This window comes from Engystomops pustulosus, chromosome 3 (genome assembly GCF_040894005.1).
Source record: "Engystomops pustulosus chromosome 3, aEngPut4.maternal, whole genome shotgun sequence".
In the NCBI taxonomy this organism is placed as follows: Eukaryota; Metazoa; Chordata; class Amphibia; order Anura; family Leptodactylidae; genus Engystomops; species Engystomops pustulosus.
In genome coordinates, this window is record NC_092413.1 from 23,676,454 (window position 1) to 23,703,333 (window position 26,880).

General features: G+C 43.2%; 3 protein-coding genes across 3 annotated transcripts in view; 2 read left to right on the plus strand and 1 right to left on the minus strand.

The window, feature by feature from the left end:
- RHOQ (ras homolog family member Q) overlaps positions 1 to 9,889 on the plus strand; it is a 27,502-nt gene extending 17,613 nt beyond the window's left edge. The window contains exons 4-5 of the mRNA XM_072140297.1: positions 328 to 423; positions 7,880 to 9,889. Coding sequence (XP_071996398.1) covers positions 328 to 423; positions 7,880 to 8,035 — 252 coding nt within the window. The 3' untranslated portion in view covers positions 8,036 to 9,889. The remainder of the gene's footprint in view (positions 1 to 327; positions 424 to 7,879) is intronic.
- On the minus strand, positions 7,805 to 17,931 carry PIGF (phosphatidylinositol glycan anchor biosynthesis class F). The gene is made up of 6 exons (XM_072140296.1): positions 17,800 to 17,931; positions 15,758 to 15,990; positions 15,484 to 15,575; positions 14,787 to 14,903; positions 14,256 to 14,364; positions 7,805 to 8,372 (listed from the first exon to the last, which is right to left on the minus strand). Exons 2-6 carry the CDS (start codon positions 15,983 to 15,985, stop codon positions 8,259 to 8,261), a joined length of 660 nt encoding a protein of 219 aa, XP_071996397.1. The 5' UTR covers positions 15,986 to 15,990; positions 17,800 to 17,931; the 3' UTR covers positions 7,805 to 8,258.
- Positions 17,858 to 25,740, plus strand: CRIPT (CXXC repeat containing interactor of PDZ3 domain). Its single transcript, XM_072140298.1, has 5 exons — positions 17,858 to 18,011; positions 19,796 to 19,861; positions 20,419 to 20,473; positions 24,397 to 24,500; positions 25,436 to 25,740. The coding sequence occupies exons 1-5, from the start codon at positions 17,996 to 17,998 to the stop codon at positions 25,498 to 25,500; spliced, it is 306 nt and encodes a 101-aa protein (XP_071996399.1). The 5' UTR covers positions 17,858 to 17,995; the 3' UTR covers positions 25,501 to 25,740.
- Positions 25,741 to 26,880: the final 1,140 nt, after the last annotated feature.

Sequence of the window (26,880 nt, forward strand, 5' to 3'; positions counted from 1 at the left end):
CACAGACATTATGGCCTGTAAATTTGTGATTTTTAACAGCAACGTTGCAGTGATATTCATTGGATGCGCTGTTTAAGTGCAGTGCACTTTTTAAAACCAGAACAAATATCGGGTCAGGTCATTCTGTCTGGCTGTGCCCTTTTCTTGTCTCTCATTAAATGTGTTATTAATAGAAAAAAACCTTCCCTCCGAAGGGCATTGGGGACTTAGGATGTTCTGTGATGTTTCTCTGCTTCACATTTCTATTTGCTTTTTTTTCATGTTTCAGAATATTAAAAAAAAGTGAAAAAAAATGTCATTTTTTATTTTTATGTTTCTGACTTGCAGATCGACCTAAGAGATGATCCCAAGACTCTATCAAAGCTAAACGATGTGAAAGAGAAGCCCATTACTGTAGAGCAGGGGCACAAGCTGGCAAAGGAGGTGAAAAAAAAAACTTTTTTTCTCTTAGTTTTTATTTCTTCTGGCTTCATAGTAGGAGCAGCAGAGGGACTGTATCATTATGTAAATGAAGCGCCGCTGATCCTTACGATACCAAATATTATTTTCCAACCAAATAACACAACCTACGTGCTTCAAATACAAAGCGTCGGCTAAGACCAAGTTCACATTTGTATAATGGGGCCTTCAGTGCAGATCATCATAAAAGGTGGAGTCCATTATAGCAAGTGGGGTCTATTGTTTGTCATTGGATCCGGCATTGCTGTTATGTGCAAATTAGGATTTCATCTCAACAAGTGCACTGTGGGAGTGGTCTCACACTGCTGTGCTCTTAGCTCCCTGCATTTCCTACAAATTTTTACTAAAAATAATTTTTCCGATCGGGGATATCTACATGACATGACCAGCTAAGTATTTAAAGGGCATCTACCACCAGGATAAAAGACTGTATGCAAAGGAGCCTGAGGGGCTCCAGGCTCCATTAACATCTATGGAGCCTGGAGCCCCTCAGGCTCCTTTGCATACAGTCCTTCATCCTGGTGGTAGATGCACTTTAAGGCAGTGTTAATATGGTAGCCATTTAGACCTCAAAATTTTACATCAATTCTGATGAGACAGCCATATTTAATATTTAAGTAAAATTCTTGCTTTCTGCGGTGACCACCAGAGGGAGCTATCTGTAGACAAGTTTAGTTTTAACTTCTTTAAGAACTGCACCTCACTGGTGACTGGTGCAGCGCTCACATGCTGTTAGGGCACATGATTGAAACACGATTATACTACTAAACTACCAACACCCTAAGGTAGGGCATAAAATATCCTTTCTAGCATTACCTCTTTGTCAGTTGAGTCAGTCCTTCAGATGCACCTGTCCTGGGCTCTATAACAATTTGATTGATGGTTCTGGATTCATTTTGGTATGATCTTTGAAATTCCACCAGAACCATGATTGTAGATGTTATGCACAAGGGTGCACCAACCATTAGGTGAGTTGGGCCTCTTGCCTCAGGCAGCACCACCTGCAGCATGATGGGGGGAAATAATTAGGGGTGCAATGCAGTACCTGATATAAATAGTGTCTCTTCACACCCAATGTAAGCATGGAGAACTCACATGCTAAAACAAATCTGCAGTGCTGCTTCCCCTGCAGCCTCTAAAAGTGACTCATCTCAGGCAAAAAAGTGACTCCTCTCTGCTCAATTGCATATGCCTTTGGAGAAGCTTTTTAAATAGGTATATATAATCTATTTTTTCTGACTTGTATTCTGATGTCTTGTACTGTAAAAACAAATAGAAGGTGATTTAGCCCTTGTATATTGTGAGGATATGTCTGTGCGATGATCATGGGTAGAATGACTTCATGCTATTTACTGGCAACCCATGGTACAAGCTCACCATTTTTGGAAAATGACATCAGTTTTCTGCTAGGAATATATTAGCAGATGTATTTATCCGAATGAAATCGGAGATCGGCTCATTAGATTTTGCCCTAAAGATAAAATGCAGAAATCTGCATAAAACATGAGTAGCCACAATGTAGCACAGCACAGCCGTCATATCATACAGCTTCTATCACTACTAAAGGGGTTTCACATTGCAGACCAATATCGCATAGGCAGAGGGTCTCCTGACCCACCACCCAGTCATGGCTTCATTCATGGGAAGTCTAAATGGAGAAGTTGTCAGCTTGCCTGCTGTGACAACAAGTAGCAATCAAACAGTGTCACATTTGCACATCTATAATGTGACCCTATTTATTAATAAAATGCACCATAGTAAGCTTGTGCTTCTGCTAAGATCTAGCATAAATCACCCCATTATTTACTGTGCTAGTCCTGACACCTTGGATGTCCCTCTCCAGAGGTCCTGCTTAAAAAGAGCCCACCAGCAATTTCAATACAAAGCTCTAGTCCGTGTAAGGTATTTGTCCCTGGAGGACTGTATAACCATACCTTGAAATATGCTGTTGACTTAAAAAAAAGAAGTTCATATTCCAGGTTTGTAGCTGGACTTAGATCATTCTGCTGCACTGGTATGTAAGATCTCTTCATTGTACTGCTACACAGCTCCTCCTGCCCTGCTGTATGATTCATACAGCAGTTATTAAGGTAAGAGGGGGCCATGCTGTGTTCAGTGATCCAAGTCCAGCTATAATCCTGGAATATACATATTTATTGGTACGAACAATCTATTGTCAGTACGAACAACACACACAAAGGTATGATTACACAGAACTCCATGGACAATACTTAGAGATGGAAAACGACTTCCACCTTCTTGGATCTTGCGGAGGGTCCTTATTGCCCTCTCAGGTGACCTACTGTAGAGACCATGATATGTTACAATCCCCTCCTTATATCACCCCACTCGAAGTACATTATCTGAGGCTCCCGGCTGTATCTATACAGAATACTGAATCCATCCCACACGGTTATGTCGGAAATCTCTATTCTCCGTGTATCTCTCGATGACGACACACTGGGGCAAATTTACTTACCCGGCCCATTCGCGATTTAAGAAGGTAGTTTCTCCGCCGTCCACCAGGTGGCGCTGCTGCGCTGAAAGTAATCTCATCGCGCCGGAATGCACCACCTCGGACCAGGTGAAGGTAAGCGCTCCCCAAGCGACACTTTTTCGGTTTTTAAATGCGGCGGTTTTTCCGAATACGTCGGGTTTTCGTTCGGCCACGCCCCCCCCCCCCGATTTCTGTCGCGCGCATGCCGGTGCCGATGCCCCACAATCCGATCGCGTGCGCCAAAATCCCGGGGCAATTCAGTTACAATCGGCGCAAATCGGAAATATTCGGGTAACACGTCGGGAAAACGCGAATCGGGCCCTTAGTAAATGACCCCCATTGTGCACAAGGCGGATGGGAACCGGCGCTTGCAATTGTTTGCTGCCTACTGAACAGGAAGATAAATTGTAGTCCCATTTCATGGACAAAGAATTGCTTTTTATCCTTTCCAGGTAATTTAGCTTTGCCATCCTCACACAGTTATCCCGCGCCTGTGTCACATCCACCAGACTTGTTCCGTCATCTTATTATTTAGCTTCAGTATCGCTGCCGCAATAAGACATGGAAATGATTGTCTTGATTTATATGTAAAGGAGTTAAACCAAGATTTATATTATAATCTATTTGGTGGGGATCCAACTGCTAGGACCCCCCTACCTATCACCATAATCCTTCAATACTTTCGGAGAGTTGGAAATTGCTGAGCACGGCACTGGGGTATATCTGGGACTCCCATTATAATTCCTTTATTTATGTAACTTGCCAAATCAGTCTCTGTCCCCCCATGGGGCTAACAATCTAATCAACCTACCAGTATGTTTTTGGAAAGCAATTTCGGAAGCTCCCATAGTATTTCAGCTCACTCACTCTGATTCCATTGCTTAAAGGAAATCTACCATCAAAACTCATCATGATAAACCAGGGCCCTTACTCATAGATCCAGGCACCGTGACTGTGGTAATCTTCTTATATTTGTTATCCTTGGCCTTTTTATGCTAAAATCTACCTTTAAATTGTGCCAATGAGCCAGAAGTGCCCTTGGAGGGGGTGTTTCTAGAGCTTCTCCGTACTTTAGCTTCACAGGCTGTTATACTGTTTGATTTACGATCTCTCACATGCGTTTTCTGGCATAAAATCTGGCTACTGGAGTCAATTGTACTTGCAGTGGGTGCCTGGTATATGACAAGACCCGCACCTACTTATATATGCGCATTGGGCTGGGGTGAGGGTCCATCAAAACTGGTGTGAACGCTGATAAATGCCTGCCCATGTCTTCATGCCACATATAGAGATTTATACTTTGTAACCAGCAGACCCAGCAATGTGAATGAGCCCTTGAACATCAGCCCTTCAGCAGTAGGAGCCTTTAAGCTCCACTAATAGACAAACCATTAATATGGCGGCCACGGTCTATATATGTGCATATGAGGGATGCAATACTTAAAAGATGAATTACATTACTAGTGTGCTGGCAAGAAAGGAATCTTGCATAATACGCAGATATTAAAAAATAGCAACTGTTATGCATAAGAAAACTAAAACTTCTCTTTTTGTGGCCACTTTTGTGGGGGGGATTTCATTCCACATAGTTGAAATGAAAACCTTTTATGGTATGGTGTGGCTGATACAAAGTTATTTGGGGTAACAAAGTCTAGGGTTTACATTAAAAGGGAATTACCAGCTTATCTGTGCCAGAGCATCATGGGATTGATAGCAAACCACAGGACGAGGAAAGGGGAAATGCAGGGATGGAAAGTTTTGGAAGATTTCTAAAGAACACTGTGGAGTTAGTAACATATCAGGAATCTGCATAAATAATGGGGCAGATGGGATTTATTAAGGCTGCTGCGCTGAAGTTCCCCGAAACGCACTGGAATACACCGAACCGGGCTGAGTGAAGGTAAGTGCAAGCTCCGCAACACATTATTTTTTTTTTCAAATGCTGCGTTTTTTCCGAATCTGTTGGATTTTCGTTCGGCCACGCCCCCCCCCCCATTTCTGTCGCGTGCATGCCAGCGCTGATGCGCCACAATCCGATCGTGTGCGCCAAAATCCCGGGGCAATTCAGGGGAAATCGGCGCAAATCGGAAATATTCGGGTAACGCGTCGGGAAAAACGCGAATCGGGCCCTTAGTAAATGACCCCCAATGTCTTAGTACAATGTGACTGAACAGAATCTTATCTATAGATACAAGACATAAATGTATCTAGCAGGGTTCCCACCAGCAGAATATACTGTAGTTGTGACTTAAAGGGGTTGTCCTCTATCCACATGATAGGAGATAACAATCTGATCGGTGGGGTCCCACTGATTACTAGAATGATAAAAACGGCAGGTCAACAGTGTGTCCTGGTGCTCCATTCAGTAGTATGGGCTTGTACAAAATTGCTGAGCATTACGGTCTGTTATCTCCAATACTCACACAGTGAATGGAGCGGCAAGACACATACTGACTTTCCACTCCATCAGTTAGTGAGAACAGGACTCCCATTTTTGTGATGAGTGGGAAATCCCTGCAGTCAGACCCCCACTGATCAGATAGTTATCCCCTATGATATGTATAGGGGTTAACAATCAAATCTGGGAAAAGGTCATAATCCTAAGAATATAAAGGAATTGCTATACATGCTATTCTCCCTTTTAGTGCATGACCTCCATGTGTTTGCTGTTGCTGTACTGCAGTTACCTGTGACTCTTCAGGAATAGCAGATCTTTCTTTTGTCTGCAAAATGATGTAAGCCTGTAGCGAAGTGCTGTCCTCCCCCCTTACTCCAGCACACGGTGACTCACGAGCTGCAGTCTATCTCAGCATCATCAAGAAAAGGGCCAACAGTGCAGCCGCTTCCCCTTATACATAGTCACCACACAGATGATGGCAGAAGAGGATGCGGCTGCCAAGTAGGGTAATAGAAAGACATAAACACAAAAAAACTGCTAAAAGGCTACTCGATGCTTTTCATGTATCCAAGTACTTAAAGGGAACCTGTCAGTTTAACTAACCCACACTAACTAAACATATCTTTGAAAACTGCTATTATACAGCAGTACCACTATCCCTATATTGTTCCTCGCCATGCCTGAAAAGTTCTACAGTCAGTTTGTAAAGTTGACTCACCATCTATGCAGATGACCCCATGCGAGTCTGATCATTGTCTTACCTTTGAGCCAGTGCATTCATTGTTATCCAAGCTCGGCTATGCCTCTAGCTCATTTTTTTACCCCCTCCCTCAGGAATTAGAGAGAAGTTGTCTGTTTGACCTGTAGAGAATTCCTGAGGGAGACGTTGGCCGTGTGCGACTCACAGGAGAGAATTCCTGAGAGAGAGGTGAGGGATGAGGGAGCAGATTTCTCTTCAGCAAGTCACATACAGCCAGCGTCTTTCTCTTTCCCGAGGGAGAGGCGAGTCCACTTTACAAAATGTCTGTGGAGAGGAACAATATAGGGATAGTTGTACTGCTGTATAATAGCAGTTTTACAAAGATATGTTTAGTTAGTGTGGATTAGTTCAACAGACAGGTTCCCTAAGGACACTACACCACCCACAGGCCCTTATGAATCCGGTAGCTTAGTGTCTCCAATAGCCCTTTCTTTGCCGCAAAAAGCTTTGTATTTACTCATCACCTATGGCAGATCTATGATGGTAGAGGCGTACACACACACACACACACACACACACAACCTCAGCGTGCAGGATTCAGGCTGTGGATGCACAGGTAGCACAACATGGTAACTGCTGCCCCTGTCTTCAGTGAATAACTGCACTAGATAAGTATAGACGTTTTATTCCAAGAGCAGTTCTGGAGTTTATTTGGGAAGTAACTTGCCCGTGTGTGGTTAATAATCAGATATAAACCCCCTCTATGGCTCTACAAGTCATAACTGAACCAACATACTGAGTCCAGTTCAGCTGAGCTGTTGTGGTTGTGCAGACTTGTGGAATGAGGCTGAGCTCACCATAAACCACCATTAGGACTATTGTTTTTTGGCTTTCAAATTGCCCTATATGAGCACATAAAAATGTGTGTTGGCTCAGTGAAGCCGGAGTAATACATCCCTGCTATAGTGTGCGTTCATCAGAAATATGGCGCTCCACGTCTTCTGTGACTGGGAGCACCAGAGAGGAGTCCAGTGGGGCTTCATACAGCAAGTATGAGGGTGGTGGCATTTTGAACCCGTTTTTTGACAGTTTCTCAATTATCTTAAGCATTTTTTTAACTGACCTAAATATGGGTTCAAAATATCAGGTGTGCCACCACCTTAAGGTTTTTCATTTTAACCCAGGCAGTGCTTACACAAGGTCTAGGTGTCCCTTTAAACAGTGAGCAAGCAACTAGACAGCCCCAGGCAAATAATGGAGAAGCTGCAAACACCTGATGGGGGGGGGGGGGCCGGGGGTGACAGGTCAAGTCCTCATTAGATCTCAACTTTATGACTATATGTCTACAGCCTGAGGGTGATGTCACACATGGCGTTTTTAGTGAGTGCGTTTTCATATCATAAAAAACGCATCCGGTTTTGTCCGGTTTTCCGAATTTGCGCAATTAAAACCGGTCAAAAACGTGTTTTTTACGATCTGAAATGCACTAACTGAAAACGGCCCAAAAACGCCATGTGTGACATCACCAAAAGCCGGGGCCTGCTCAGTGAGTCAACAGACTTGTAATGAAAAAAAAGCACAAAAAAAATTTCTTTGCACTTTATTACAAAGAAATCATATATATATATATATATATATATATATATATATAAATAAAACTTGTTGCACATGAATGACCTATATAACTGTGTGACACGCATCAGAAGGCGAACGTACCTGGTACACGTAATAAACCGCTTTATAGTCATGCTTGTCACCACTCAGGTTGTAAAGCTTTATTGCTAGTTTCCGACAAATAATGGCTTTTTTCCCCCCTTTTTGACAGATCGGGGCGTGCTGCTACGTCGAGTGTTCAGCTTTGACGCAGAAGGGACTGAAAGCAGTCTTTGACGAGTCCATTATAGCTATTTTAACTCCAAAGAAGAACCCCATGAAGAAAAGGATAGGCTCCAGATGTATAAACTGCTGCCTGATCACGTGAGACGTTGCGCTCCGCTCCTACGGTACGAGTCCCGCACAGCTGTACCACCGCTGCACAATAGACTTACATTGACCTGATTTACGGATATGACATGACGGCTCGCCAGCCTTCTGAAGGAGAGATGTGGTTTCTCAGGGTCTTATTCATATCGCCGCTACGTGTGTGTGCAGTGTGGTGACCGCGCTTACACAGACAGGGGCTGGAGTCATCCGTCCCGCTCTTACTATCTGCTTTTGTATGTCAGTCTCTTCCGGTTCCAGTAAATCCAGAACGGAGCCAGCAGGAGGCCGACGACGTAACCGAAGGTAGCGCCTAGCGAGCAGGAGATCGGCCACACCTGCGGGAAGACAGAGAACAAGCTTTATTAGCACAATGGAAGGAGCACAGGTGCAGCTTTAGTACAGGATACCTCCTCTTCATATACAGGTTGAATGAATTGTGATGTATGCCGGGGGGATATTTAGTGTAATGATGTAATAAGTGAATAATACAAAGTAATATCTAACTGTACACAGGCTGATGAATGACGGGATGAACGGGCTCTCCCTTCTATGACAAACACAAGGAAATAACACTGTGTTAAAGTTTTTTTTTTTTTCACCATGGGCCCATAGAGGTAATAAAACTAACAAACAGTGTATACTTACCTCTCTCTGGTGCAGCACGGTACCTACCATCATCATGGGCTCAACATTGACCTCACAACGACAACCATGTTGCCGCTACGGCCTGTTGTAGGTAATAGTGGGTGTACGGCTGCATTAATTGGCTACACCGGAGAAGGGGTGAGTATACCCCATTTATTGTTTTCATACATCCTAGGGCCCATAGTATAAAAAAATATATATATCAAAACTGTTATCCCAAATATAAATATGTATATGTGCTATCCCCTGTACACAGGATAATTAGCTGATCAGCGAGGGTCCAACTGCTGGGTCAAGCACGCGCCCTGCCGCTCCATTCACAATCTGTGTTAGAGATACCAGAGCACTGTGCTCTGCAATCTCCAACGTTCCCATAGTATTGAATGTAGCAGGAGGGTGCATGGTTCATCTTGGCACTGCACCAAATAATGGGGGGTCTGTCAGTTTATCTCCTTATACTGTTAATGGGGGATTACCTATATACTTGAGACAACCCCTTTAATCCCTGTAAACGTGTGTTGGGGATCATAGGCATGACCGTGTCTGAGGTGTCCAATAGCAGAGGCACATTTAGTATAGACCCATAGCAATTCTGGATCTTCTTGTATAACTAGGTTTACTTGAACAGGGCTGAGCTGTCAACTTACCTGGGAAGCAGAATTAACCCTAACAGGGGCTTCGCTGGTAACTGGGGCAGCTGATCAAACCCTAATGTTTGGCCATCAATATGTTACTCCCAGAAATCCCTGTGAAGTATGTGTGGAAGAGAATGTGAAGAGTTATCTCCTATTATTTCCTATACTGCTGCAGGCCAGTGAGGCTTTTGTAGACCGCTGCATGTTGTACGTGTTACCCTAGATATTGTGTCCTGGTATTTTCTAGTGGTCTATTACTACCGGCACTGTGTTTTTGATATTGCTTTTTTTACATTCAAGCAGTGCAGAGCGTAGGGGCTTAATAAGCGGTACAGAACCCGGGGGGTTAATAAAAGGCTCTGCAGCTTTGGTGAGCGAGCAGTATAGAGGCTGCGAGGGTCTCATTTTGTACATTGTCCACGTCTTGTGGAAATGCATTTCACTCCTTCACTCGCAGGTCAGGCTTGGATAACGCAAGCCCCTGCACAACTTGATCACGCCAATGTGCCTCAGTCTTTCTTTGGAGCAGAGTTCATTTCTCATTGCCTAATAAACCTGTGCAGTGTTTAAGACCAGCGTCTCTGTCTTTCTGGGGAATATTCGGAGCCCCTCCGTCCACAGGACACATGTCCTGATGGCTTCAGTCTCTTTAGTCCCCCCCTCCACTACCACTTTCTTAAAGAGAACCTCCAGAAGTTCAATACTAATGGGACATCGATATAAGATCGCTGGGGGTCAAATCCGTTGCTCTGGTCACTAGGTGTCAATATTCCTATTTGTCTATACTTCGGATAATCCAGCAAATCTTGATCATCTAAAAGTGACCATGAAGGTTTAATAGGGATTAAGTAGAGACATGACACCAAGGTGTAGGCAGCTGGAACCACCGCTGCCTCCTTCATTGTTCAATGCAGATGAGTGCATGATATATTAATTGCTCGACTGATTAAATGTAACCTGTCAGCAAAAATTGGTTTTATAAACGATTACCAATATGTTGTCTAGCAGCTTTACATGTTCATTTAATGTTTCTTAAATAACCTAACATGGTTCAAACACCCCCCAAAAAATCAACTTTGTAAAATGGTGGTATAAAGTCAAGGAGAATGAGAGTTTAACACGGAAGTCAAGCTCTCCCTGCCTCAGAACGCCGCCTCCTCTGTGAATGACATCATGCACCGGACTTCAGGAGATCTGGTTAGTGATGTCCCTGGATGCTGGACCATTAATTACAGTGAAGGGGCTTTCTGCGGAAGAGAGAGCTTGAATTCTGTGTTAATATCTCCGCCTCCTTGATTTTATACAATCAATTTATACTCACTCACAATTTATATCACAAGTAGATTTTCTGGATGATGCCTCCACATTGGGTCATGAAAGAAACATCATCTAGAAGGTGTTCAGCTGCTTGACAACATACTGGTAGTAGTTAATTGAGTCAATTTCTGCTGGCAGGTTATAATAATAATAATAATTCTTTATTTATATAGCGCACACAGATTACGCAGCGCTGCACAGGCATGTCAAATTGGTCCCTGTCCCCGTGGGGCTCACAATCTAAACAACCTAACAGTATGTTTTGAAGTGTGGGAGGAAACCGGAGTACCCGGAGGAAACCCACACAAACACGGAGAGAACATACAAACTCTTTGCAGATGTTGACCTGGGTGGGATTTGAACCCAGGACCCCAGTGCTGCAAGGCAGATGTGCTACTCAGGTTACCTTAAAAGGGTTAATCCAAGGTAACATGCAAGCAGGGGAATGTTTTCAGCCTGGTGGAGATAAAGGTAGGCTCTGCTTACCCCTCCCATCTCCATAGGAGCTGAGCAGCCACACCAACATACGGCCAGGAAGAGGAGCTGCTGTATATGTTGCATGCACCGCCGCCATGTACAATAGACGTCCATAATACTTTTGTGTGCACAAGGCTGAAGACTGACACATATCACCTAGACAGGGGATACATGTCTGACTAGTGGGACCCTGTTTATCCCAAGACTGAAACCTATCGCCTGCCTAATTGCGGGTAGCCCGATGAGCATAGCTATGGGGGTCCCCACAAGAGCCCCTTCTGAAAGGACGGATGGTAACTCACATACGCTGCTGACTCTTTGGGACGGCCAGAGATTTCTCTTCAACGTTCCCCTTTCCTTCTTAATGACCAGTGAGATCCCAGTGATGGGAACCCCACTGATCCGGGGAAAAGGCTGTAACTTTTAATCTTGGAATAATCTCCAGGAGCTTGAAGATCCAGGTCATGTGTATGAATACATACAGAACTGATCAGACCATGGGAATGGATAGAAGGTAGAACTCCCCGAGGACACAGAACTACAAGGAACAAGCCACCATTTACCAACATTAACCCCTCTGTTATACTCCAAGAGGAGAAGAAAATATTATTTCCCATTACTTGTGTAAACCTGGAGTGCGTCTTATAGTCCGAAAAACACTTTACTTACATGGTGTGGTGCCCCCTGGTGTTCAGTGTATCGCAATGTGCAAGTTTACCTTATGGCCAGGTCTCTTGTACATTTTCTTGTACAGAATGTGAAAAATGTTTCAGCCAAAAGTCAAGTCTAATGAAGCATCTAAGAACTCACACAGGAGAGCAGTCAACAGAAGTTTCCTTTTGCCCTGCTTGTCAGGAAAGGAGCATAGCCTCCACAGAAGCATACAAGCGGTCCCCTACTTAAGAACACTCGACTTACATACGACCCCTAGTTACAAACGGACCTCTGGATGTTGGTAATTTATTTACTTTAGTCCCAGCCTACAAAAATCAGCTGTAACAGTTATCACTGGTGTCTGTAATGAAGCTTTAGTGTGAATATTGATTCTTATGACAACCCAACATTTTAAAAATCCAATTGTCACAGAGACCAAAAAAGTTCTGGCTGGGATTACAATGATAAAATATACAGTTCCGACTTACATACAAATTCAACTTAAGAACAAACCTACAGACCCTATCTTGTATGGAACCCGGGGACTGCCTGTAGTGGTATAGTAAAATCCTCGTAAAAAACAACTACCATGGTCCTTTACATTTGGTTCCTCTGCCTCCCAATATTAGCTCTTCCTTCTATCTTAGCGCTCATGATGACTGGTACAATTTTCCATTGTCAATCATGATAGTTATGTCAATTACGGGAATGAATCGTACAATTATTACAGGGGGAAACTTTTAATTGAGTGCAACATATCAGGCCACTACCTAATTTCATGCTGTATTATGGCCTAATGAAAGCCTATGGGCAAATTATTGGACGCTCACCTGATATGTAATGGAAGGTAGAACATTCGACTATATTCTTACTGATTATTGCTAGAGCAGCTTTTTCCATCAACAGAGTAGAGGCCCCCCACTTGTAAAAAATATGGGGCTTCATTGTTCCAGATCTACACTCACCGGCCACTTTATTAGGTACACCTGTCCAACTGCTCGTTAACACTTAATTTCTAATCAGCCAATCACATGGCGGCAACTCAGTGCATTTAGGCATGTAGACATGGTCAAGACAATCTCCTGCAGTTCAAACCGAGCATCAGTATGGGGAAGAAAGGTGATTTGATGCCTTTGAACATGGCATGGTTGTTGGTGCCAGAAGGGCTGGTCTGAGTATTTCAGAAACTGCTGATCTACTGGGATTTTCATGCACAACCATCTCTAGGGTTTACAGAGAATGGTCCGAAAAAGAAAAAACATCCAGTGAGCGGCAGTTCTGTGGGCGGAAATGGCTTGTTGATGCCAGAGGTCAGAGGAGAATGGGCAGACTGGTTCGAGCTGATAGAAAGGCAACAGTGACTCAAATCACCACCCGTTACAACCAAGGTAGGCAGAAGAGCATCTCTGAACGCACAGTACGTCGAACTTTGAGGCAGATGGGCTACAGCAGCAGAAGACCACACCGGGTGCCACTCCTTTCAGTTAAGAACAGGAAACTGAGGCTAAAATTTGCACAAGCTCATCGAAATTGGACAGTAGAAGATTGGAAAAACGTTGCCTGGTCTGATGAGTCTCGATTTCTGCTGCGACATTCGGATGGTAGGGTCAGAATTTGGCGTCAACAACATGAAAGCATGGATCCATCCTGCCTTGTATCAACGGTTCAGGCTGGTGGTGGTGGTGTCATGGTGTGGGGAATATTTTCTTGGCACTATTTGGGCCCCTTGGTACCAATTGAGCATCGTTGCAACGCCACAGCCTACCTGAGTATTGTTGCTGACCATGTCCATCCCTTTATGAGCACAATGTACCCTGTAACATCTGATGGCTACTTTCAGCAGGATAATGCGCCATGTCATAAAGGTGGAATCATCTCAGACTGGTTTCTTGAACATGACAATGAGGTCACTATACTCAAATGGCCTCCACAGTCACCAGATCTCAATCCAATAGAGCATCTTTGGGATGTGGTGGAACGGGAGATTCGCATCATGGATGTGCAGCCGACAAATCTGCGGCAACTGTGTGATGCCATCATCAATATGGAGCAAAATCTCTGAGGAGCTTCCAGCACCTTGTTGTATCTATGCCACGAAGAATTGAGGCAGTTCTGAAGGCAAAAGGGGGTCCAACCCGTTACTAACATGGTGTACCTAATAAAGTGGCCGGTGAGTGTATATGGTGCAGCAGTCTCACCCTGGAGATTTAGCTGTATGCGAGTGCAAGTAGAAATGTAATACACAAAAGCTCCATTTAAATGTCTTGCTCTGAAGATCAAGCATAATACCCATAAAAGATAAGAATATGCTAAATAACATTGAATAACATCCCCTGCTCATGAGTCGTTTGCCATACAGTGTGTACAGCAGAGATCTGGCACAAGTACCAGGTCTATTCTCTAGGATCTGTACAATACACAGGGTCACAGTATACAGCTGTTCCTCATACATTGTACATGTAATAAACTGCATAGAAATAAGGAACTCACCTGCCAAGGTCTATCCCAGTCCAGCGGTATAGGAAAAGCTCCCAGCCAGGCTCCAACTATACTGCAGATTGTGGTTATCTGGAGGCTGTGGTCCCACACTGACATCGCTCTGAGGGAAAACCAGAAAAAAAGGACACGTGAGATGTATAAAACATAACAGGCTGTAAAACTTGATAACTGGATTGTGTTTGTCAGGAAACTGGAATGCACAACAGATAGATATGTGAGAGGCAGATAAGAGAGAAAGATAGATGTGGGAAAGACGGATTAGATATATAATGTATTGATAGATATGAGAGAGATCATTAAATTATAGATAGATATGGAATTGACGAATTACATATATAATAAATAGATAGATAGATATGAGGGCGAGCTATGAGATAGATAGAGATAGATAGAGATAGATATGAGAGAGAGAGGGATACTTAAATAAATTATAGATGGATATGGGATTGACTGATTAGATATATAATGGATGGATAGATAGCTATGAGAAAGATAGCTATGAGATAGATACATAGATCATACCCATCTTTACTGAACACTCTGATCCAGGCATGAAAGTTTGGTCCTAGTATACACAGACATCGGGATGTGGTAAAAGATGAGAGCAGGACAGCAAACAAGAAGGTTTCCCAAATGGATCTGTAGAGAAAACATAAAAGTGCACACACTCAGTATATAAGAATCTATATCCTCTTACCGCCAACACCACTTTACAGCAGTCATAGATGGGACCTATTCTACACCTTCACATTTTTACACCAGTGGAACAGTAGAAGAGATCCTGTCCTGTGTACAGTTCCATCTGGGATCGATTCTGTTTAACCCCTTGATCACCAAACGAGACCATGGCAAGATCTACATGGATCACCTTCTCAAGTGACATGAATGAGGAATGGGTAACCCCTGTTTAACAAGTCTTTTACCCAAAGTATGATCTGTCTGTTCACAATTAAATCTCTGTTAGTCACCTCATTTACAGATTCAGTCACGGCACAGCGAGCTGCGCTATTTTGTTTTCAGTAAAAAGCTGGAAACTGTGAAGGAAAGCAGATGGACCCCTTTAAATACCACAGCCGGTCATGTGACGTCCATGGCACTAGCTATGATGGAACAGAAGTCTAAAAACAGCAACACAGATGTGAACGCTGCCTTAGCCTGCTGTCCGGGCAACCTTATCGTTGTCCAACCGGTGACATGACATTATATAAAACCTACTCACTCTATGAGAGGCGCGCCATACAGGACTATAATCCCATGGAACAGCAAGCAGGAGACAAAGAAGTAGAGGCCGGATTGCTTCAGCTTATTGACCTGAAATATACAGATAAATAACAGAAATCAGACATGTAAAACTCAAGTGACAGCCTGACACCGTCAGAAACAGCGCCACACTTGTCAATGGGCTGTGCCTGGTATTGCAAATCAGACTGCTCAAGTAGATGCTGCAATATAAGACAATCTGAGCCAATCTCTTTAAGCTCAGATGCTATTACCTTGTGGGCAAAGGAGCTTCTTTTGGTGGAAGGATTTGGTTTCAGCGTTAAACGTAACAAAACATTTACAGTAACAACGCACACGGAGCAGATGCACAGCCAGGTGAGGTGCGTGCCCAAAAGAGAGAACTCATCCAGGAGGAGCGGAGGGACACAGAGGGAGAAGAGGACGGCCAGACCGCACAGCACGTGTCCTACTGACAGTCTTCTGATCTCTGTCTCATCCATGATTCCTGCAGTGAGAAAGAGAAATTCAATATACATGATCAAAAGTAACAAATACCAAGCAAAACAATGAAGTTACAATATTCCCCTAAACCGCACTCTTTCTTTTAAAGGTTCTCTAGACTTAAACTATTAAAGGGGTCGTCACACAGGATAGGAAATAATGATCTGATCGGGGTGGGCTGGCATCTGAGACAGTAGCTGATACCTGAGAGCACCAGGGAAACCAACGCTCCCATAGTACTGAATGGAGGAGCAGGACACCTGTTTAACCTAGAGCTCTATCAATTAGTTAGAATAGGACCCCAGAGGGGTCCCAGCAGTAAGACCCCCCTCCCCCCTTCCCTAATCAGATTATCCTCAATATGAGATTGGTTGGGGGTCACACCCCCTGAACCCCAACTAATTAGCTCTGCTCAGTACACAGTGGATGAAATAAGAAGTATCTAGCTCCAATAGCTTTGTAGTGGGAGAACTGCAGCTTAATTTTCATTCAATAGAACAATAGCTAAACTGCAGTAACCTAATCTACACACCACACAAAGAATGGCGCTGTCTGCATCCTACTTCATTCTCTGCATCTGAGCTGGGGGTCTCTGGGGGTGCTAAGGGTTGGATCTCACATATTGTGATACTAAGGACCTACAGTATTCTATGGAAATATTTTTGATCCTTTAAGGATCACGGTGTGTACACAAAATCAAAGTTGGATCTAAATTTGCCATCATAGGGAGTCTAAATAACTGCTATTATATATTTATGTGGCCATACAAGATCTCACATGCTATCTAAACATCTTTTATCGGAGCCTTAGGCATCGCGCTCACAAATGGTGTTGAAAGTGGTACGAGTTTGTTCAGATTTTGGTCTGAGTGCGTTTTTCATAGTTCATTCAAAGTTCAGTCTGAGTGCGAGCGGGTTTTTTTTTGGTAACACAGAATCATCATTTAGATTCTCTCTCTGAAACTTGTGCAGTTTCTAGAAATTATAAATTTACAAGTTGATGTTAGAAGGGACGGCAGCCATGAATAACAAATATAAGAAGATTATCACAGTCACGGAGCCTGGATCTATGAGTATTGTCCCTGGTTTATCAGGATGGATTTTGATGGAAGATTTTCTATAAGCAGTTTTGTCATAATGTGCGATATATATCACGCATTCATCTCTTAAAGGGATTTTTTAGATATTACGGACCTATCCCTAGGAGGAGGCAGTACATGACTACTGCGACCAACCCCCTGACCTCCAGGTTACACGGTCACCATTACCATAGCTAACAAAGATCAGCAGTACCGCCAGCCGTGTGGCCATTTTTAAAACCTTGGACATCCCCTTTAAGTGGCTGACTTGGTTATAACAACTTGTCTATCCCGGTCCCGGCAGCAGTTGTCGCCCATTCGGCCATGTTCTGCTATGAGAAAATCTGCAGACACATAGATCACCTATATAACATTGCAGAGCCTGGGCGACGATCACAGCAGTGGCCATATTGTCCGTTACAGTGTAACAGGACGTGTAAATTGTATTATACTGGTTGTAGTAATGCTATAGTAGAGGACAGGATGATGTATAATGATATAGAGGGCTGTTATATTAAAAATTACAAAGAAAATGTAGATCATAGGAGATTCCGGTCTGAATATTATAAGTATACGGGTTATATATCAGTACAGGGCTCCTGCAAGGCTCAGTGCAGTGCAATAGGAGGCGCAACCATAGAGGACACGTCCATACTACAGGACTCGGTGACTCCCTGTTTCTTAGCCCGGCAGGACACACAGGATAAGGTCACCATGACGAGAGGAGACACTCACCTGCCGCTCACCGCTCCTCCTCCATTACCTGTGCCCCGACTCCGCCCACAGCCAATGGGAACGCACACCAGTACAGCCAATGGGAGCGAGAATCTGTTATCACGTGATCCCGGGCATTAGACGGAAGTGACGACACCGGAAGTGCGCGTTGTTTACAGTCCTCCGCTGTACGGAACGTAAAGGAAGCAGAGTAAAGATGGTGTGCGAGAAATGTAAGTGTCACCCGAGCGTTGGGGGGCGCTGCTGAGGGGTGTGTGTCATATGTTCTTCAATTTTAGGGAGTCATTTCTCAGTATTGATATTGTACGCCGGTGTATAGTAATGTGTATAATGTACATCATATGTGTAAAAAAAACTACAACTCCCAGCATGCCCAGACAGTCCTAGGTATTGCGGGGCATCTTGGGAGTTGTAGTTTTGCTCTCTAGACCCTGTCTGCCCTTTGTAGTCTATAGTTAGACATGTACAGGTATCACCAGTTCCATGAGCCTGTTCGTCAATTTTACAGGAAAAATATTGTAAAGACAAAATTTGGGACTACAGTGTTACATGTCCCTATGACAACTATGAAGGTCTGGTTTAGGTTTTGGGAGTATAAGACCCTCCTCTGGTAAGATCTTGTACCTGTGCGGAAGATCTTGCTCCTTTAATTCACTACTTGTACAACGCAATACACTAACTATAGGAACCGAAAATCCGGTAGGTCTAAAAAAGGATGACCAGGGCCTCAAATACCTGACATTTACTTTGTTATACATGAGAAACTGCTGTGAGTTATAGCTAAAGTCTCCTCCTTAATAGATTTAAAGGGGTTGGCCACTTTAACTTTTTCCTAAGGCTTTTAGGGAGAGAAACCAATGTTTATGTCACTTACCTTCATAAGGAATTCTCCAACGTTGTCCCAATCCTCCTGTGCGATCCTGTAGCCATTTCTTCTCTTGCTTGCTGGACGCCCATACCGGATCACTCACTGGAGGAACATGTGATGTTCCTCCCGTCCAGTACGCGCTCACGTGATGTATCCTGTACTCCGCTGTGAGTGTTCATAACTGCGTCTTTGCTCAGTGTGCAGAGAAAAGCCCAAAGAAGAAAGGACCCGAAGACCTAAATCAACTATTAAAATTGTGCTAATGAGCTAGAAGCTGGGGGTGTTACCAGAACCCTTCAATACTGCAAATTTACAGGCTGTTAAAATAAGCAGAACCCTCTGCTCTCTACCCCCCCCCCCCCTATTCTCTGTGTAATATAGCAGCAGGTAGATGAGAGACATGCTCTGTTCATCGTAACAGCCTGTGAAGATACAGATGGGCTCTGGAAATGCCCACCAGAGCTCTTCAGATTCATTAGCATAATTATAAAAGTTGATTATAGAAGGGAAGAGGCCATGGATAACAAATATAAGAAGATGACCACAGTCACTGTGCCTGGATCTATGAGGAACCAACCTGTTCTACAGGGCAGTGACAAGATCCCAATGATGTCCATCAAAGATCAGCAATACCCAGATTAAAAAAAAATACATTCAGATGACCTAAGGAGTCATGAGGACAGATGCCTGATTCCTCCTAGACTACATAATATCCCATAGGACAAGAACATCACCGTGAGCCGACTTCAGCAGAAGCCCCCGAACATGTGATGACTTAATACTTAATACTATAGGATATTAATTAAACCTGGAGCGGACATCCCAGTGTGACTCTTCCCCGCCTCTGTGACTCCTGACTTGTGATTTGTATACAGCCTTCAAAGATCCCACATTATTCTCACCCACAGAATCTAAATTGTATGCACTTAGTGACCTTTCTGGCATTACTTCTTGTATGCAGACATCATGTGGCCACAGTATCAAAGGCAATATCATTATGTGAAGTGGCTACATTTAGGGTTAAAGGACTGTTTTTTTATTGATATACTCAATAATGATTATTAAATAGCAGTGTCTGATGTAGTGGATGAAAATGTTTATTGAAAAAATGTGATTTCTGCTTCACAGGTGAGAAGAAGCTGGGCACCGTTATCACCCCAGACACATGGAAGGCAGGGGCAAGGAATACCACAGGTACATTCTATGTTCTATATCATTCCATAGTGTGACCTTCCAATGTGATTATGGCCGCACACTGCCGCTATGTTACATCACATCGTAATAGAAAAGAATCAGATTATCTTGTGACTTGCATCATATAATGTGAAATGTGCTCATGTTTAACAGCTAAAAGGGTTTATCCAGGGTCAGGGTTTACAAGGGATGTAAAAATAACAAAGACTGTGGGGCAGATTCTTTAGGGCAGATTCAAAACAGGTGGAGAAACCATATAAATCTCCCTCTCGTTGCCAGTTTCAGAGTTTTTCCGACGCGCACTCCTATAGTGGCGGAGGAAGGGCTGGGGTGTTAACATCTGCCTTGCCACATTTACTATGGTCTCCGCTGGTAAAAATAGTCTGGGGGTAGGGCCATGTAGGCCGGTAAACACATGAGTACAGGATGAAGTAATGGCTGCCATGACTACCCTTATGTAGTGAGTACAGTCAGGATCACTCTTACCTTGCCTATGTTGCTTTTAATTTGTGGGTTGTATATCACTGTGTAATTTATTTTCATTTTCATTCTTCCAGAAAGCGGAGGCCGAAAGCTGAATGAGAACAAAGCACTGACGTCAAAGAAAGCGAGGTTAGTACGTAGACATTGGGACATATTTACTTACCTGTTTCTTGGAGTCCACAGAAAGTGCATTGTCCGTGTATAATGCCCTGTGCCACATTTCACTAAGATCGTGCGCCCGATATCCTGCATGTGTCGCTTCCCCGCTCAGGTCCGACGGAGTTCACTTTTTTTTTTTACTGGTGCATGTAAGTGCGTTGTCTTGCAACACAATTTGAAAGTTAAATCCCGTGCTTAGTCTGAATCCGTCGGATCGTCCAAGGCCCGTCCCCTCGATTTCTGTCGCATGGAAACCAGCGCAGCTGCACCACAATCCGATTGCGTGTGACACAATCCCAGCGCAAACCCCTGTTAAATACCCGCGCAAATCCCGAAAACCGTGAACAGTCTGATGAAAGTGCGATCCGCGACCCTTAGTAAATAAGCCCCATCGTATGATGGAGAAAACCTTATCCCTGTCCATATTCAACGCATCGTGTCGACCAGCACTCTTTTAGCTCTGTGGGCCAGTCTTCAGCACTGGATGAAGACAGAAGATTGATATCGTGATGATGAGATCTACATAACGGCGGCCTTGCATCCATTGGGGCAGATTTACTTACCTGGTCCTGTCGCGGTCCAGCGGTGCGTTCTGTGTGGAGGATTTGGGTCTTCCGGCTATTCACTAAGTTAGTGCGCCCGATGTCCACCAGGTGGCACTGCTGCACTGAATTCCGTCGGAATGCACTGAAGTTCACTGTCCTACGCTGGGTGCAGGTAAATGCAGCGTTTTTTCCGAATCCTTTGGGTTTTCTTGCGGCCACACATGCCCATAGACAGCTTCTTAAAGGGATTGTCCACTTCCAGCAAATAATTGGAATGGTTTGTGTAAGGAAAAGTTATACATTTTTTCAACATACTTTTTGTATCATTTTCTCACATTTTTCTAGATCTCTGCTTGCTGTCCTGCTATAGAAAGCTTGTTTGTTTACTTGCAGTGGATAGAAATCTGTCCATGGTCATGTGATTGAGAGGCAGGCACAGGAGCTCTTAGTATCACACGGCTCTGATTACTCTCTGTGATAATAACGTCTCATACACCTGCATGTCCATCGCAAGACCATGGACAGATTTCTATCCACTGGAAGTAAATATAGAAGCTTTCTATAGCAGGACAGCAAGCAAAGGTCTAGAAAACTGTGAGGAATCGATACAGAAAGTATATTGGAAAATTGTGCGCCATATGCAAAGAAATCGTTGTTCTGCCGCATGAAAGTATAAGTGCGACCCTGCTATTAGAGGGAATTTAAATACGGCCGCTAATTGGTGAACTTCTCCTGTACAGGCAGTCCCCGGGTTACGTACAAGGTTCCATAGGTTTGTTCTTTAACTTGAATTTGTATGTAATTCGAAACTGTATATTTTATAATTCTAGTTCCAGACAATTTTTTTTATTTTTTTTTTGTCCCAGTGACAATTGGAGTTTCAAAGGGGTCCATCTTTAACTAGGGGAGGTCTGTAAGTCGGATGTCCTTAAGTAGGGGACCGCCTGTACTTGCTACTGCTACAAATAAAAATCTGCAGGCAATATGTCTGAGACTGAATTTACCTTCTGAGTACAGAATGTTAACCTTATGTTTACATAGAGACTTCATGATCACTAACACAGAATCCTGACTGCCCCCCTCCCCCATTCATTCTCTTTGTATATAAATAGAACATTTTCATTCACTTGTAGATGCTCAATGGTGTATCTGATATATATATGTACACACATCCATTTACCAATGACACTCAACCTATGACGATCCCCACTGAGGTGGGGATCGTATAGAGCAGTGGTCAGGTATATGCAGCCTCACAGCATTTTATGTCTATGGGGCTAAGGGAAAGCAAGTGCTGTGCTATGTTACACCCACAGTCATTAATGTAGCGGCGCACAGTCTTCTCCTCAATCCATAAACCAAAAACAAATAAATAAATACTGTAGAACATCTAACAGTAATATGTACCAGAAAAGCCAAAAGCCTCTTTGAATAATCACATAAAATACCAAAAGAAGAAGCAAAAGAGGAAAAGAAACACAAGGCTACAAAATGAGTAATGAAAAAGTGATAATCTTTATTCCATATCAAAAGACATAAAAACTATATAAAAATAAAAGATAAATGCATCACAGGACGAGATACATAATGCACACCAGGTAATAGGTCCTGATAAAGTAAAGTATCAAAAGAGTAGTACAGATAATATGTAATATAAAGTTACAAAAGCACATATAATATAGCAAGAGGTTATAGATCATAGACACTAGTATATGTATACATGCTTACAAAAAGCAATAAGGTGAGCAGTGTACCATGGCTACCAACAGATCCGTCCAACGTGACAAGAGACGTAACATGATCAATGATAGATAAGTAAACGCCAAAAAGTGACGAAAAGAACGTAGGAGATACAGTAAGAGGACAGACTATTACCTGGCGTGCAACCCCGATGCGCGTTTCAACCGGTGCAGGTCTTTGTCCTCAATACAGTCATGCACTGAGTAGGAGCAGGGCTCACAATCTCCATTCCATAGTTATGGCGGCCAATGATTAGACCACCAGGTGATAATTGTCCGCTATAGGACAACCCCTTTAATATATTGGTCACAGCTCTACATTTCTGACGCATAGTTCCACACATAGATCCGCTGCCTAGGAATCTCATCTTTCAGATCACATCTGGTTTGTGGTCCAAACTCAAGAGTTCAGCTCATTAGTCCACCAAGCGGGTTTAGTGCCCGGAAACAGTCCAGAGACTTGAGACGTAAGTAGGGACAAAAAAAGGAAGAATACAGGACACTTAAAAAAAAAAAAAACTTAAAAAATTATTTTGTTCCAAATCCAGTAAAACTTTAAGCACCAGACATCCGGCTTGTGGTTGTGTGATCTACAGAACTGGACATACACATTATGCGCAGGGCTCTGAAAAAGCCAGAGGTGTGAATACAACCTGAAGCACACAGAGGGGCTACTCCACACCCCAGTGGTCTGTGCTGATAATTTGCATATTTGTAAAGTTTAGCTCAGGTTTGGACGTATTAAGGGATAAGAGAAAGTTAGTTTTGGTCGAGGAACCTGCCATCGGATCTACTTTAATCAGTAGGTTTCCTTTAACTTTACCTATATTTCCGTTTCTGTAGCTCACAGAACCACAAGCCTGATGAGATCTGAAAGATGGGAGTCTTATCTTTAAAATGACACCAGCAATATGTTTCTAGGTTATAAAGAACAATATAGGGGAGTATCTGGAGTGACTCTTCCCCCCCCCCCTCCCCCTGCAGCCTCTATACTTGACTTGTCTCCGGAAAAAAAATATGACTCCTCTCTGCTCATTTGCTCTGCTCATGACTTTGGAGGAGATTTTTCTTTAAGGGTAAACAGGTGAGATTTCATAAGGGGTAATTCTAGAAAGGCCATTTTGTATCCCAAATGTGTGGGGTAATGGGGTAAAATCTGGTGTCAGGTTCCCTTTCAGGTAAGCATGATGTATAGCATAAGAACAATAGAAATTATAGGTCTCTATGAGAGAACCATTGCAAGTACTAGTGAGATGTATAATGTATATGCATCACCTTACAACAATGTACGCAGCCCAACTAATGTTCCCTATGTTCTTATCGCAAATATGTAACCATGGTAACTAGTAATCATTCTGCTGCCAGGAAATGTGCTAGTAAAGGTTATTGCTATTTCCAGCTCTCAGAATAGGAAAGACCTACCGTGACTTGTAGATTATAGAGCTATGAAAGCAGAACGATGCGGAGATCTCACGGGAGCAGGAAATGTCTGATTTACATCTAACACTTTCATCCCCCTTTATATATACAATGTATTAATACTGACTGTCAGGTTATGCAGGTGAATTGTATCAGATGTGAGTTCATACTCTTGTGTTTTGTCTCTTAGGTTTGACCCCTACGGAAAAAATCGCTTTGCCATATGTCGGATCTGCAAAAGTTCTGTTCACCAAGCCGGATCACACTATTGCCAGGGATGTGCCTATAAAAAAGGTAAGTGATGGGGTACAGAAAATGTTCCATCACAGGAACAATGGTGAAAAAGGAGGTCGAGTTTCAGCATTAGAATGTTGTCCTCTTCAGGTCTTAAAATGGGTTCCACCAACTATTTAAAGGAAATCTCCCATCATGATAAACCAGGGACCCTTACACATAGATCCAGGCACCGTGACTGTGGTAATCTTCATATATTTGTTATCCATGGCCTCCGTCCTTCTAAAATCAACTTTTAAAATTATGCTAATGTGCATGTGGGCCGTTACCAGAATCCTTCAGTGCTGCATATTCACAAGCTGTTACACTGTGCAGCAGCAATTCATCCCATCCCACTGTGTGTGATTACATCAGGGCCTGGATCTATGTGCAAGTGTTTGGTTTATACATGCTTTGATTTGGATGGTACATTTCTGTTAAGTTATCACCTTCCCACAGGATAAGGGATATCAAGCTAATTGAGACTCTGACTGCTGTGACCTCTACTGATCACGATAACAGAAGCCCAAGCAATCTCACATTCTCACTAATTGATGGAGTGTCTGGTTGGATATGTGTCCCGTCACTCCATTCAATAGTACAGGAGTGTCAAAAATTGCCAACCACAGTACTCGGGTATCGCCGACACTCCCAATCACTGTCTATGAGTGTGGGAGATATCTGAGCGCTGTGCCCAGCAATTTTTAACACTTTCTGAGTATTGGAGCAGCAGGACATCAATGGCGCTACATCAATTAGTGAGAATGGGACATCAGCTCTTCAGATTGCAGGGGGTCTTGTAGTCGTGATCAGTGGTCAGCACTCGGCAGTCTGTCCCTCACCAATCCTCTTGTTATCCCCTATCATGTTTATAGGGTTTAACTTGAATAATGTGTATAAAGCCTCTTTAGAATCATAGTAGCCTTACACTCTAACGTTTCCTTTCTTCCTTCTAGGTATCTGTGCCATGTGCGGAAAGAAAGTCCTGGACACCAAGAATTACAAGCAGACCTCTGTGTAGGACTCCCATCCCGTAGTCCAAAGACTTCACTTGTGTAATGTTCATGTAAATAAGTTATGTCTCCCTTAAGACGTTGAATTACCTGAGATTTTCATCAGCGGATGATCTTTCCGTCTATTATTCGGCGTATATTTATTCTGCCTTCATAGAAATAACATCCGATGATCTGATCCCTCCACAATAATTCAACACGGTCCCGAATTTTGAGTTTTGTAAAGAAATGGATTGCTTTTAACCCTATGACTGTGCGTGTCATGTATTATTTGGATAGGTCTCTATAGATCTCTTACCGGTATTTCTATAGTATTACCGGGAAGGGGAATCTGAGTGATGATTTCTGGGATTTTTATTTTTACAATTTCCCAGTTACAGTTATTAGGCCTCATTCACACAAGAGATATCCAGCTGCACCATGCGTCCCTATGGAGAGGGGAGGGGTGAGCAGCACATTCTGCCTCTCCAGCAGTGTGCACGGAGCCTTAGCTGTACACATCGTCTACAGCTTTTACACCATCTTTCTATTATTGTATAAGTTCCCCTCATGCCTCAAAAGAAAAAAAATAGAAATAAGAAAAAACCTTTCCCATCTTTTAGGTAAATTGGGAGTAACAAAATTAATTATATTTGCCAAATGCCACAATAATGAGCGAGAATTTTTTAAGGCATTTTTATTATTTTTTTCAAAGTACATGTCAGTATTTGGTACCATTGCCCCTACACTGTATGACCTGGGTCACATGTTTTGGATCTCCTTCTACAAGCTTCATAGAATAGTTTGTAGGAATTTGTTCCCTTCCTCCTGACAGACCTGGTGTAGCTGAGCCGTGTTTGTAGCCTCTTGCTCGCTCCTGCCTTTTCAGCTTTGTCCATAATTTTTCCATAGGATTGAGATTAGGGCTTTGTAATGGCTCCAAAACATTGTTCTCCTTAAAGGGCATCTACCACCTGGATGAAGGACTGTATGCAAATGAGCCTGAGGGGCTCCAGGCTCCATAGGTGTTAATGGAGCCCCTTAGGCTCATTTGCATACGTTCCTTCATCCTGGTGGTAGATGACCTTTAAGCCACTGTGTAACCAGTTTGGCAGCAGCTTCGGGTGATTGCCAATTTGGAAGACCCATTAACACCCAAGCTTTACCTTCCTGGCTGATGTCTTGAGACGTTCTTCTTCTTTATCACCACAAAATGTTCTTTCCTCATGCTGCATCTATCCCTCCACAACAGGATGCCGCCCCCATGTCTCACGGTTGGGATGTTGCTCTCTTTATGGTTTCTGAACAGTTTTATTGTAGTTTTGTCAGACCACAGTTCCCGTGCATTTGCAAACATTAATCTGGGTTTTTAATGTATTATGGTGCGATGGCTTCTTCCTGGCAGGGTG

Coding starts and splice junctions, on each gene's coding strand:
- PIGF (XM_072140296.1), bottom strand. CDS start 15,985: ATGGATGAGACAGAGATCAGAAGACTGTCAGTAGGACACGTGCTGTGC. Junction 14,904..15,483: donor TATGGCGCGCCTCTCATAGA/GTGAGTAGGTTT, acceptor TTTTCTCTACAG/ATCCATTTGGGAAACCTTCT. Junction 8,373..14,255: donor ACTGGGATAGACCTTGGCAG/GTGAGTTCCTTA, acceptor GTCTTCCCGCAG/GTGTGGCCGATCTCCTGCTC.
- CRIPT (XM_072140298.1), top strand. Junction 19,862..20,418: donor AGGGGCAAGGAATACCACAG/GTACATTCTATG, acceptor TCATTCTTCCAG/AAAGCGGAGGCCGAAAGCTG. Junction 24,501..25,435: donor GGGATGTGCCTATAAAAAAG/GTAAGTGATGGG, acceptor TCTTCCTTCTAG/GTATCTGTGCCATGTGCGGA.